Here is a 12839-nt window from a genome sequence, read left to right on the forward strand (position 1 = left end):
CATATTAATGTATCATTCTTAAATTCACTCTGTATATCCACGGGCATAATAGCATGATGATGCCATGATTACACAACATGAGCTACATGGAAGAAATGTGATTAATAAAACAAAATTAACTGATAGGTGCTTAATTAAGCAGTCACCGTCTCTGTGACATGTTGTTCTGTCTAAATTCTACAGAGTATAGAGATCGACTACTATACAATCAAATAAATCTGTATACAAGATCATTTCAGATTTCAGAGAGGGAGGGAAATACTAAATTAACTGTTGACTACATTAAAACATTTTGCGGGGGCGAGTTGGTAAAGGGGCGAGTCGTTTGGTATTCGTACTGAGAGAGTGACCCCCCCCCTCACCTTCCTGAAGCGATAAACGGCAGGATATAATCGTATAACTGCTCTCAGCAACATTTTAATCAGCGGCAATTAGACATCTCGCTGTCAAACTTAACCCATTTAGTCCTGGGAACGATTCTACAGATGTCTTTCTAAATCTAAAAACAGTTTTCTGAAATACCTCATGTTTCTATTATGTCAGTCGTTCTCAAACATTTTCATGTCAAGGACCCTCAAAAATATATGTATTTGGCCTCCGACCCCTATCTGAAAATATGTTGTCCCAGAAGCAAAGATTTGAGTTAAAAATGTTCGCTCTGAAAGAATATAAATATTCAAAGATTTGCACTACATTTTCACGACTTTTCAAAAAATAGCAGACCTACAAGCTCGTAGCACGGCACTCGGTGCCGCGCTACGAGCTTGTAGATCTGCTATTTTTCAATAGCTAAAGTATAACAAAAGGGGCTCCCGCCCAAAATGGGTTAACCACGCATTAGGTCTAAACTGGATGAGAGTAAGAATATGATGTTAGTTAGTGAGTTTCAAAGGAGATTTACACTTACAATCACACTTTGCACAAAGTCTACTTTTTATTTCTCTCAATGTAATGTAACAAATCAGCTTATTTAAGTTGATTGAATATGTCCACTGTAAGTGTAAATGAGTCATTCTTTAATCCGGGAGGCTCACGTTGAATATTTCTGTAACAAGTATCAAACTGTTAGACTCTGAAGTCTGAATAATAGATCATTTGCATGTAGTTTTTCTTTTTCTTCTTTTTCTAAAGCAGTCGGGAAGTTTTTTGAAAAAGTTGCAACAAAAGGAAAACTTTCTTTTTACATGAGCTCTGAAAGTTTTTCCTTCACTTTGTCTTGGATGTTGGTGAAGTACTTCATTCGTACCAGCAGCTCTTTGGCAACTTGAAGCTGTCCTGATTAAAACAAAGAAGAGACAAAAAGACAAAGCAGATCAATGGAATGACTTTGCTAAATTGAAAGGCTTCACATACTAACGTGAAGCTGTGCTCTGGTTTATTTTTTTCCTGCTTTTAACTGTGTTCTTGTACTGCTTTTAATCTGTACGGCGACCTTGAGTGCCCTGAAAGGCGCCTTATAAAATGTATTATTATTATTATTAATGTACAATTAATCTGAGTGGGAGCTGTTGAGGAACAGAGTTGTTTCTGTCGACTAAAACTAAGACAATTTCTTTCGTCGACTACCTTTTTTCACTGACTAACTAAATAGAAACTAAGCTATGATGACTAAAACTAAGACTAAATATACTGACAATTTCGTCAACAAATACAAACTAGACTAAAATGTCAGGAAGGGACTAGTGGACAAGAGATCCAGTATAAGTATTTTTTACACTTGGTTGCGTGCTGAAAATAGCAGATCTACAAGCTCACAACGCGTCGCAGCGTGCCGCGTTGTGAGCTTGTAGAAGTGTAAAAACAGTCATCATTTACGACGGCATCAAGGCCCGCCAAAATACCTTTTAGTCGACTAAATCAACTGTAGATTTAGTTGACTAAAATCTTATATTTAGTCGACTAAAACTACTCACACTAAGACATTCCAGGTGACTAAAATGTGATTTAAAAACTAAATGAAAACATTTCAAGAGACTATGACTAAAACTAAAATAAAAAGGAGCGTAGTACCTTCACACAGGGCCGTGTCTATCTGCTTGGTCAAGTCGTTCAGCTTCACTGAAACAAAAAGAAAGGTGAGGAATAAATGATTAAAGTCATGTTGAGCTTTGATCAAACCTTGGGGCGAACCGGGGTCATGATATTAACCTATTTTGGGGCGGGAATGACACAGAGGACGCCTCTCTCTCTCTCTCTCTCTCTGGGCGGCTGTGGCTCAGGAGGTAGAGCAGGTCGTCCAATGATCCAATGGGTCGGCGGTTCGAATCCCGGCTCCTCCTCCTCCTGTCTACATGTCGAAGTGTCCTTGAGCAAGACACTGAACCTCCAAATTGCTCCCGATGTGCTGGTTGGTTGGTGCCTTGCATGGCTTCCGCCGCAATCGGTGTGTGAATGTGTGTGTGAATGGGTGAATGTAATGCACAATCTATGTAAAGTGCCTTGGATAAAGGCGCTATATAAATGCACCCTTTACCATTTACCATTTATCTGTGGAAACCGAGCTACACTTCCTAACCATCTGTCCATTGTACCAAGACATCAGAGACACATACTTCCCACAGATTACAACCACACACGGAGATTTTGAAAACATGACCAATGACAAAAAACTCCCATATCTGCTGGGCGAAGTACAACAATGTGCAAACACAGCAGCAAGATTTGTGAGTTGCTGTGATAGGAGAAGGATATCAAATGGAACACAACCACCCTAAAGACTAATCATTGTGTATATTCCTGCACTATACCTGCATCGAGTGATCTTGGTACATATAATTTGATCTATTGAAGATTCTGACCTTCAAAGTACATCATTTTTGTTTTGATTGTATTGCTGTATTGTTGTATTGTTCTTTCTGCTTTGGCAATGTAAACGTATGTTTTCTCATGCCAATAAAGCCCTTTGAATTGAATTGAATTGCATGCAACACACACACAGGAATAGCCATTAGCCAGGCTACACGGCAAAATGTTTGTGACAGCATATAACTCTCCGCCTCTCTCCGCACGCAACCCAGTTCATACTGTACGGTATGTCCAGTCGGCGACAGAGCCAAATATCAACCCTGCCTGATATTCAGAAACGCTCGGGAAGGCGTCGGCAAGCACTTTTATCGGCTCTATATCTTCTCGCAGAGCCTTTCACACACAGCGAGCAAAAAGCAACCCTCGCCGATCAATGCCCGATCTTGTGTGTCAGATCGGGAGCTTTTGTCGGCGAGCGCCAAAAATGGTCCCCGGAGCAAATATCGTGCAGAGTGTGTACGAGCCATAAGTGGTTAAACCGTTTGTTTCAGCAAATAATATGTCCTAACCTTTGGTGCTTTGGCCGATGCTGCTGGCGTCCTCTACGCTCTGGGCTTCGTCCACAGCTTCGTTGATCTCCATCAGCTCCAGGAGAAAGTGTGAGTCGGCCCCGGGGTCCGTCCCCTCCTCAATGTGCATGCCCTTCAGCTCCAACTGGGGAAATAAAATAACCCACGTTACACCCAGAGGTTCCCAATTAAACTCATCATGTCAAGGACCCACAGAATAATAATAATAATAATAATAAAACTTTATTTGTATAGCACCTTTCATGACATGAAATGCAGATCAAAGTGCTTTGCAGAAGAATGGAGAATAAAATAAAAGCAAGGCAACAACATTAAGAACAAGCAGTAATGCAATACAGTGAGGAACAAAAAAATAAAATAAAAGATCAATTAAAAGCAATGTTGTAGAAGTGGGTCTTGAGCTGAGCTTTAAAAATGTCTACAGAGGCTGCCTGACGAAGGTACAGTGGGAGCTTGTTCCATGCCGACGGCCCGTAGAAGCAAAAAGCTGCTTCCCCGTATTTTTTAGTTGCCATTTTTTTTGGCAAAGCGAGCAGGCCAGCAGTGGAAGACCTTAGGGGGCGGTTTGGGACATATTTAGGCAGGCAGTCATGTAGGTAGGAAGGTGCGAGACCATTGAGAATGACACTAATTAGCCCCACAGAGCAGACCCCCCCCCCCACCATTTGAAAACATAAGCCAGGGACCCGATTAATTTAACTCTGAGAGTGTACACATGGAACCCCAATGGACCCATTTTGTACACTCTCGGGAGTTACACAGACCCATAAGGGTCCATTTGGTTCCAAACTTATCATTTAGCTGGGGGACCCCCTGGAACTACCCCAGCAAGGACCCCTGGGGGTCCGCGGACCCCACCTCGGGAACAACTGGTTTACACAACCACTTATGCCCAAATGCATACATCGGCTATTTTCAGGGGGAAATCTTGAATAATGTTTTTTTTGGGGGGGGAAATTAACAGTGAAGAACATTTTTCCAACACAGGTCAAAAAAATCTAAAAAGAGTACAAAATAAATAAGGACTCACCATGTACAGGCCTCGACTCAAAGGCTTCTGTAAGGTCCGGTAGGCCTTGTTCACCAGAGCAGACTGCTTCTCTGAATACTCCTGTTCCCTCTGCAAATAAAACCATTCTGTTTACAGAGCAGACTGCTTCTCTGAATACTCCTGTTCCCTCTGCAAATAAAACCATTCTGTTTACAGAGCAGACTGCTCCTCTGAATACTCCTGTTCCCTCTGCAAATAAAACCATTCTGTTTACAGAGCAGACTGCTTCTCTGAATACTCCTGTTCCCTCTGCAAATAAAACCATTCTGTTTACAGAGCAGACTGCTCCTCTGAATACTCCTGTTCCCTCTGCAAATAAAACCATTCTGTTTACCAGAGCAGACTGCTTCTCTGAATACTCCTGTTCCCTCTGCAAATAAAACCATTCTGTTTACAGAGCAGACTGCTCCTCTGAATACTCCTGTTCCCTCTGCAAATAAAACCATTCTGTTTACCAGAGCAGACTGCTTCTCTGAATACTCCTGTTCCCTCTGCAAATAAAACCATTCTGTTTACCAGAGCAGACTGCTTCTCTGAATACTCCTGTTCCCTCTGCAAATAAAACCATTCTGTTTACAGAGCAGACTGCTTCTCTGAATACTCCTGTTCCCTCTGCAAAAAGGACCATTCGTTTTACATTTCCGGCAACATAAATAGTTCCGTTAATAAAATTCTGTTTAGGCCTCACGTCGAAATAAAGAAAAAAAGTCTTCTGAAAGAATATATATATTCAAAGATTTGTGCCACATTTTCACCACTTTTCAAAAATAGCAGACCTACAAGTTCGTAAGCGTGCCACTCGGTGGCGTGCTATGAGCTTGTAGATCTGCTATTTTTCAATAGCTAAAGCTAGAGATATAGCTATATATATTATTTCATTATTTGATCTTTCATTACATAATTAAGTAACATTTTTTCTTTTCATTTATTGAAGTTATATACTTACATATTTTATCAATCGGAAATTAATTTGTACATGTATTATTTTGCTCATGAATTAAGTTTCATTGGAAACTAGTAACTGTACCAACAACAGTGTTTGTTTCGTTGTTTTCAAATGTCAAGAGTCCTGAGTTCTGAAGTGTTATTATGAGAAAGAGGAACCATTCCAATAGGACTGCAGCTATATATTGATTATGTTCTCTGCAGTTTGTTTTGTTGTTGTCGGGCAGTAAAAGAAACCTCATCGCCATATTCTTCTCTTTCTGAAATCAATGCCCTGGTTGATCGTCATACCACACAGCGTCACACAAAAGCAGATCAGTTTCAAGCCACGAAGCCACACTTTTTGTCTGAGTACCTACAGTAATTAAACACTTGAACCTTAACCCATTTAGGCCTGACATCGAAATTAACCCATTCTGACCTGAGATCAGATTCATACGAGGTTTCCACTGGACACACACTGGTCTGATGAACCCATTCTGACCTGAGATCAGATTCTAAAAATGTCAGTCGTTCTTCGATTTTTCAAAAATAGCAGACCTACAAGCTCGTAGCGCGCCACTCGGTGGCGCGCTATGAGCTTGTAGATCTGCTATTTTTCAATAGCTGAAGCATAACATGATGCTAACACCAAAATGGGTTCCCGGTCAGAATGGGTTAAAAATAAATCTTCTAAATCCTGAAAATACCTCATGTTTCTGTAAGTGGTGCTCAATATTTCATGTCAAGGACCCCTTTTGGGGTCCTTGACATTAAATCTTGAGAACCACTGACATAGAAACATGAGGTTTTTCAGATTATTATGTTTTTTTAAAACACTTTTTTTTTAAATTTCAACGTCAGGCCTAGATGGGTTAAATGGATATAAATGCTAATGCACGACCAATCGTGGCGTGGCGTGGCCGTCCTAAAGACGCTGCATTGTTTAACAATGTAGAATGCGAATGACGTTGCAGCTGAATATACGAGGATGGAAATGGAGGTTGGGATTTGGACAGAAAACAGTTGGGACAGGTTGCTGCTTCACAAACACACAAAATGGTATTCAGTTCTGTGGTGCTGAGCTGAAGCATACCTCAGTGCAGTTATAGGATAATAATGACAGACGCAAAGCTCATCATTCAACACAATAACACCGTAGGAAAGAAACGGTTGTTAGCTTAAACGCTCTCCTCCCTCACAGCCTGTCCCAAATTATGCTTACATTGTCATTGTTTTATGTATATCAACGCCTCTGGACATTTTTCTTAATTAGACTTCATGTGGCCTTGGGGGGTCGTCATCACATACCCAAACCTCATTACTTATACAAGGCTTACATCATGGCTGTGTTAGGTGTTATTAAAGAAACAGCTCTACATGAAGGGCCCATGCGGGCCTTCGCCTGAGACCATCGATGTTCACAAGAGCTGACAGGCCTGACAGCCTCCAAATATTGTCAGCCATTTCAATATCTGCCAGCCATCTCCTATCCTCCCCGCCCTGCTTCCCATACCATGCTTGATGCATTTACAACCACCATGTTTTACCAAAAGTGTGATAAAATACTAAAAAGATAGAGGTCGACCCATGCCAGATTTTGTGTGTCTAATGTTGATTTTGGACAGTCCTGGACCACTGATTTATTACCAGTGTGACTGATATCTAATAGAGTGTCGCAGTCCCGCCAGGCCCAGGAAATGAATCCCAATGCATTTTTCCCATAGATAGACATTTCAAAAAGTATTTATTTGAAGACCTTTAGAAGGACACGTTTAGGAGCTTTAGATCACTTTCCTGGGGGTCTTTATGTGTGTAATATGTGGTTTTAGATATTTTAGATTGTAGCAGTGATCCTGGTGTCTCTGATGTCATGGACACTGGGCTCACTACCTTCCTGGACTACAATTCCCATAATTATTTGGTGCACTGCTCCTCCTTGTGGATAGGGGGGAGAGCTGTCTTACTGAGACAACATGTAGTCCAGGAAGAAAGTGAGCCCAGTGTCCATGACATCAGAGACACCAGGCTCACTGCTACAATCTAAAATATCTAAAACCACATATTACACACATAAATACCCCCAGGGAAGTGTTCTAAAGCTTCTAAACGTCATTAACATATATTTTTTTGCAAAAAGGGTGAAGTGTCCCTTTAAGCGTCGTACGAACAAATAATTACAAAGAAGAAAAACAACAAAAAATGTGTTTTGAATTATTTGTTTGGCCCAAAACATTGTGTTTGTTGTCATGATTTGTCACGACAAGAGTTGGCTTTGTCCGCGGTGTATAAACGTCTTTAAATAAATACTTTCTGAAAAGTCTATGAGGAAAATTTACTTTTCTTTTCCGGGTCTCTCAAGGGGGCGGGACTGCGACGCTTTATTATCTACATATATATATATACTCAGCACAGACATAACGGTTAATTCATTAAAGTCTCTAGTGGGGTGTTGGTTTTCCAGTTTATGCTATTCCTTAGGATGCCGTTCTTACATAGGTTAAAAAGTTGTGTCTATGTGGGAATAAATATATGTGAATAATTGTTTTGAGAATACTATGTCATAAGAAAAAATCATGAACATATGTTTAAGTACAGGGGGAGAATAAAAAGCTAAATGGATAGATCATGAACCCCTATAGACATAGCACGGTGACATAAGCATATATTTGAGATTAATCATCAATAGAACATTTGACATACAGAGCTAAATACACGGTAAAGCTACAGTACTGTATGTCTCCTTATCTAGATCAGTTGTTCTGGGTGGGGTCGAAGGACAGTAGGACACCTAGAGGTCACCGAGGGCGTTACAGGGGGTCCACAGCAAAACTAGGAACAGTTAGGCGCGATTCATACTCCTATTTTAGAGCCGAATAAAAGTCGGTTGGGCTCTGTAGAGCCTACAATGTGACGTCATTTGAGGTTCGGGGGGGGGGGGGGGGGGGGGTACCGTCCTAAAGTCGACTCTTTGGTGCTACTGAATATTTCTGACGAGCCAAAATCTTTTCGGCACTACAGCGTTCGCCGTTAAAATAGGAGTATGAATCGGCCCTTAGCCCTATTTCATTTTCTGTCTATTTGAAAATAGCTGCTTTACAAGCTTACAACGCATCCCCATGCGATGTGTTGTGAGCTTGTAGATCTGCCATTTAACTTGATGATCTTTTTCGCGGCTAAATATATATGAAGTTGGGGGTCCTTGACATGAAAATGGGTCCCCTAACCTAAGAAGATTAGTGGCGTTATATTAAAAGGTTAGTGTGTGTCCTATAAGTTCACGTTCCATCATAACGTCGCTCTGCCAATCCAGAAGAGGTCAGGAAAAAGAAAACATGTTCTTGAATCCTACCAGAGTTTTTAAAACATGTTCTTGAATCCTACCAGAGTTTTTAAAACATGTTCTTGAATCCTACCAGAGTTTTTAAAACATGTTCTTGAATCCTACCAGAGTTTTTAAAACATGTTCTTGAATCCTACCAGAGTTTTTAAAACATGTTCTTGAATCCTACCAGAGTTTTTAAAACATGTTCTTGAATCCTACCAGAGTTTTTAAAACATGTTCTTGAATCCTACCAGAGTTTTTAAAACATGTTCTTGAATCCTACCAGAGTTTTTTGGCTGAAGTTGTCAGGATGTAGAGTCCGCTGGAGTTGTAGGTATCTCTTCTGTAGCTGCTGTGTGTCTAGTGTGAAGGTCTGGTCACTGTAAATGAGCAACACATGTTTTACGGCTTCCAGCAATAATAATAATATCCATTGCACTTCATTTATAGCATCGATCTATTAATGCACCGAAAAATGTGTGTCATTCTGTCTCTCATCGCGAACAGTGAGCATTAACTATAGAAGATGGCATAAACTGTCTGTGTGTCTGTCACACTGTAACACCACCGGCCTGCTGCACAAAATCGTTACTATAAAAATACAAAACATTTAAAGAATAGGCACACAGAAAAGAATGTAATTGACAAAAATCGTAAAATATAATATAATAACAGTCAGTCACCAACCGCCAGATATTCCAAACAGTCAATTATGCAAGACACAAACAGAGAACACAATAAAACACGCTGGACTAAAAACCAAGGAATAAAAAAAAAAAAAATATATATATATATATATATATATATATATATATATAAAACAACAACATGACTGCTGGGCGAAGTACAACAATGTGAACCAAAGACTAATCATTGTGTATATTCCTGCACTATACCTGCATTGAGGGATCTTGGTACATAGAAATTGATCTATTGAAGATTCTGACCTTCAAATGTACATTATTTTTCTTTGGCAATGTAAACGCATGTTTTCTCATGCCAATAAAGCGGCGCCCTTTGAATTGAATTGACTCACCACGCCATAATGGTAAAGTACGACACGTCTTCACTCGGGGGCTGCACGACCTTGCAGGACAGGCAGAAGAAGGCAGGAGTCTCCTCTCCTCCTCCTCCGAGAGGCTGCTCGCACTTCCAACAGTGTGTACTCGTCGTTGCCTGGGCTGAGCAGTAGACCCTCGAGGAGGAGGGGTCCGGATGGGTGTGGTGGAACTGGAACATCACCTCTCTGTCCCTGAACAGCGGCCGGGCCTTGGTGGTGGTGTAGCTGCTGCTGCGTCTCGCCGTCATGGCCGCCTCGGGGGAGCAGGAGCCTGTGATGGACTTGCACTGTGTGGTAGTCGGTCTGCAGGTCGAGTAGTGGGCACCTGTAAGCATTGTGGGGGCGGTAACAGGAAGAGTGGGCACTAAATAAAGGCTCATTCATAGTCTGGATTTTTCGGTGGGGAGGTGACCACCGCTCCGGTGGTGAGCTGACCACCGCTCCGGTGGTGAGGTGACCTGACCACCGCTCCGGTGGTGAGGTGACCACCGCTCCGTGTGGTGAGGTGACCACCGCTCCGTGTGGTGAGGTGACCACCGCTCCGGTGGTGAGCTGACCACCGCTCCGGTGGTGAGCTGACCTGACCACCGCTCCGGTGGTGAGCTGACCACCGCTCCGGTGGTGAGGTGACCTGACCACCGCTCCGGTGGTGAGGTGACCTGACCACCGCTCCGGTGGTGAGCTGACCACCGCTCCGGTGGTGAGGTGACCTCACCACCGCTCCGGTGGTGAGGTGACCACCGCTCCGGTTGGTGAGCTGACCACCGCTCCGGTGGTGAGGTGACCACCGCTCCTCCGGTGGTGAGCTGACCACCGCTCCTCCGGTGGTGAGCTGACCACCGCTCCGGTGGTGAGGTGACCACCGCTCCTCCGGTGGTGAGCTGACCACCGCTCCGGTGGTGAGGTGACCCCACAGCTCCGGTGGTGAGGTGACCCCACCGCTCCGGTGGTGAGGTGACCCCACCGCTCCGGTGGTGAGGTGACCCCACCGCTCCGGTGGTGAGGTGACCACCGCTCCGGTGGTGAGGTGACCACCGCTCCGGTGGTGAGCTGACCACCGTCCTCACAGTTAACAGTCTTTGTATTGAGTTTTGCTTGAAATGTACTGTAATTCTGCAAACTGTTAATAAACTTCAATCAATCAATCATGATGTTATACCCCCGGGATATTTCCACCCCGAAAATTACAGAATAAGTTTGAGCGTTGGAACATCATGGACATAAATGGGCATTGATTGCCCATGGTGAGGTGACCTGACCACCGCTCCGGTGGTGAGGTGACCTCACCACCGCTCCGGTGGTGAGGTGACCACCGCTCCGGTTGGTGAGCTGACCACCGCTCCGGTGGTGAGGTGACCACCGCTCCTCCGGTGGTGAGCTGACCACCGCTCCTCCGGTGGTGAGCTGACCACCGCTCCTCCGGTGGTGAGCTGACCACCGCTCCGGTGGTGAGGTGACCACCGCTCCTCCGGTGGTGAGCTGACCACCGCTCCGGTGGTGAGGTGACCCCACAGCTCCGGTGGTGAGGTGACCCCACCGCTCCGGTGGTGAGGTGACCCCACCGCTCCGGTGGTGAGGTGACCACCGCTCCGGTGGTGAGCTGACCACCGTCCTCACAGTTAACAGTCTTTGTATTGAGTTTTGCTTGAAATGTACTGTAATTCTGCAAACTGTTAATAAACTTCAATCAATCAATCATGATGTTATACCACCGGGATATTTCCACCCCGAAAATTACAGAATAAGTTTGAGCGTTGGAACATCATGGACATAAATGGGCATTGATTGATTGATTGAAATATGTATTAACAGTTTGCAGAATTACAGTACATTTCAAGCACAAACTCAAAACAAAGACTGTTAACTGTGAGTGGACGACCCAATTAATAAGCATTACACTTGTTTACAAGAGGGTCCACCTTGTTCAATTCATCAATGTTCTAGCTACACTAAACACTAACACTAAACACTAGGAAAGCAGTAATTCAAGGCTCAAGCTCTAGTGTTATCACATCTTGAGTATTGCCAAGTCATCTGGTCATCGGCTACAAAAACAGACATACATAAATTACAAATAGCTCAAAACAAAGCTGCCAGATTAGCTCTCCAGTGTTCCAACAGGACACACATTGCAGAAATCTATCATGGCTTACTGTTGAGAATAGATTACATTCACATATTCTTACGTTTTTCAAAAATGTATTAATGGACAAAAAAACCACAGTATTTCTTTGAACAGGTAGCACATGAAATAGACGAACATAACCATATGACTAGACAAGCCAGTTTGGGTGTTTTGGTGACACCTAAACCAAGAACAAATATTCTTAAATATTCTATTATCTATAGAGCAGTAATAGGTTGGAATGCACTACCAAAGTGTATAACCAATACAAATACAAAATTCATCTTTAAAATCAAGTTAAAAGAACACCTTATGTAAACCATACTGCAGTAACCCTGGGGAAATAATAATTCAAATGTATTATGTGTTGAAAGTGAAGTTGAAGTTATGTTTTTTTGTTTTTTATTTTTCCTATGTTTTATTTTGAGTTAGTGTTTGTAAACAATTTTAAGTATTGCCTTTGTCAAATGTTAAATGTTTGTCTGTGTCGGACCCCAGGAAGACTAGCTTTTGTCAAGGCAAAAGCTAATGGGGATCCTTATAAACAATAAACGTACATCATTACCAAAGACCTACTAGGTGAAATGCATTTAACCTTTAATTACCTGCAGCAGTTGCATAATACGAGGCAGCTTTTATCAACAGCAAACAGCCTGGTTTGTTGTTGTTTGAGCGCTGTAAACCATGACACGCACACGCCGCCAGCCTCAGACTACAGTACACTGACATACTTGACAATGTAAACTAACTGAAATTATAAAAAAATATATAAATATATTCTCTCATGTATGACTTGGTAAAGAAAGAATTAAGAAGCACCAACTAGCGTGGGGGAAAGGAAGGTCCGGAAGCCGCCTGGATGTTATGATGACAGAGTGGGAGGGGATTCGCTCGGTGGGTGTCGCGAGCGCCCAAAATAGCAGATCTACAAGCTCACAACGCGTCGCTGTCGCGACGCGTTGTGAGCTTGTAGATCTGCTATTTTCGGCTAGCCAGACGAGAGCCACAGCGCCGCCGGC

At 42.8% G+C, this 12839-nt stretch overlaps 1 protein-coding gene across 1 annotated transcript; it reads right to left on the reverse strand.

Moving 5' to 3' along the window:
• Nucleotides 1-1134: 1134 nt before the first annotated feature.
• Nucleotides 1135-12641, reverse strand: LOC308309904 (iron-sulfur cluster co-chaperone protein HscB-like). Its single transcript, XM_080755872.1, has 7 exons — nt 12426-12641; nt 9672-10020; nt 8919-9015; nt 4366-4455; nt 3315-3459; nt 2011-2058; nt 1135-1275 (listed from the first exon to the last, which is right to left on the reverse strand). The coding sequence occupies exons 1-7, from the start codon at nt 12547-12549 to the stop codon at nt 1181-1183; spliced, it is 948 nt and encodes a 315-aa protein (XP_080611998.1). The 5' UTR covers nt 12550-12641; the 3' UTR covers nt 1135-1180.
• Between the last annotated feature and the right edge of the window lie 198 nt (nt 12642-12839).

Source organism: Protomyctophum bolini, assembly GCF_963924005.1.
Source record: "Protomyctophum bolini genome assembly, chromosome: 22".
NCBI classification, from domain to species: Eukaryota; Metazoa; Chordata; class Actinopteri; order Myctophiformes; family Myctophidae; genus Protomyctophum; species Protomyctophum bolini.

What these genes read in the sequence shown, in the direction of transcription:
- LOC308309904 (XM_080755872.1), bottom strand. Translation starts at nt 12,549, where the DNA reads ATGTCAGTGTACTGTAGTCTGAGGCTGGCGGCGTGTGCGTGTCATGGT. An exon ending in TGAGTCGAGGCCTGTACATG is followed by an intron (nt 3,460 to 4,365) that starts GTGAGTCCTTAT and finishes TTATTTCCCCAG; the next exon opens with TTGGAGCTGAAGGGCATGCA. An exon ending in AGACACGGCCCTGTGTGAAG is followed by an intron (nt 1,276 to 2,010) that starts GTACTACGCTCC and finishes TGTTTTAATCAG; the next exon opens with GACAGCTTCAAGTTGCCAAA.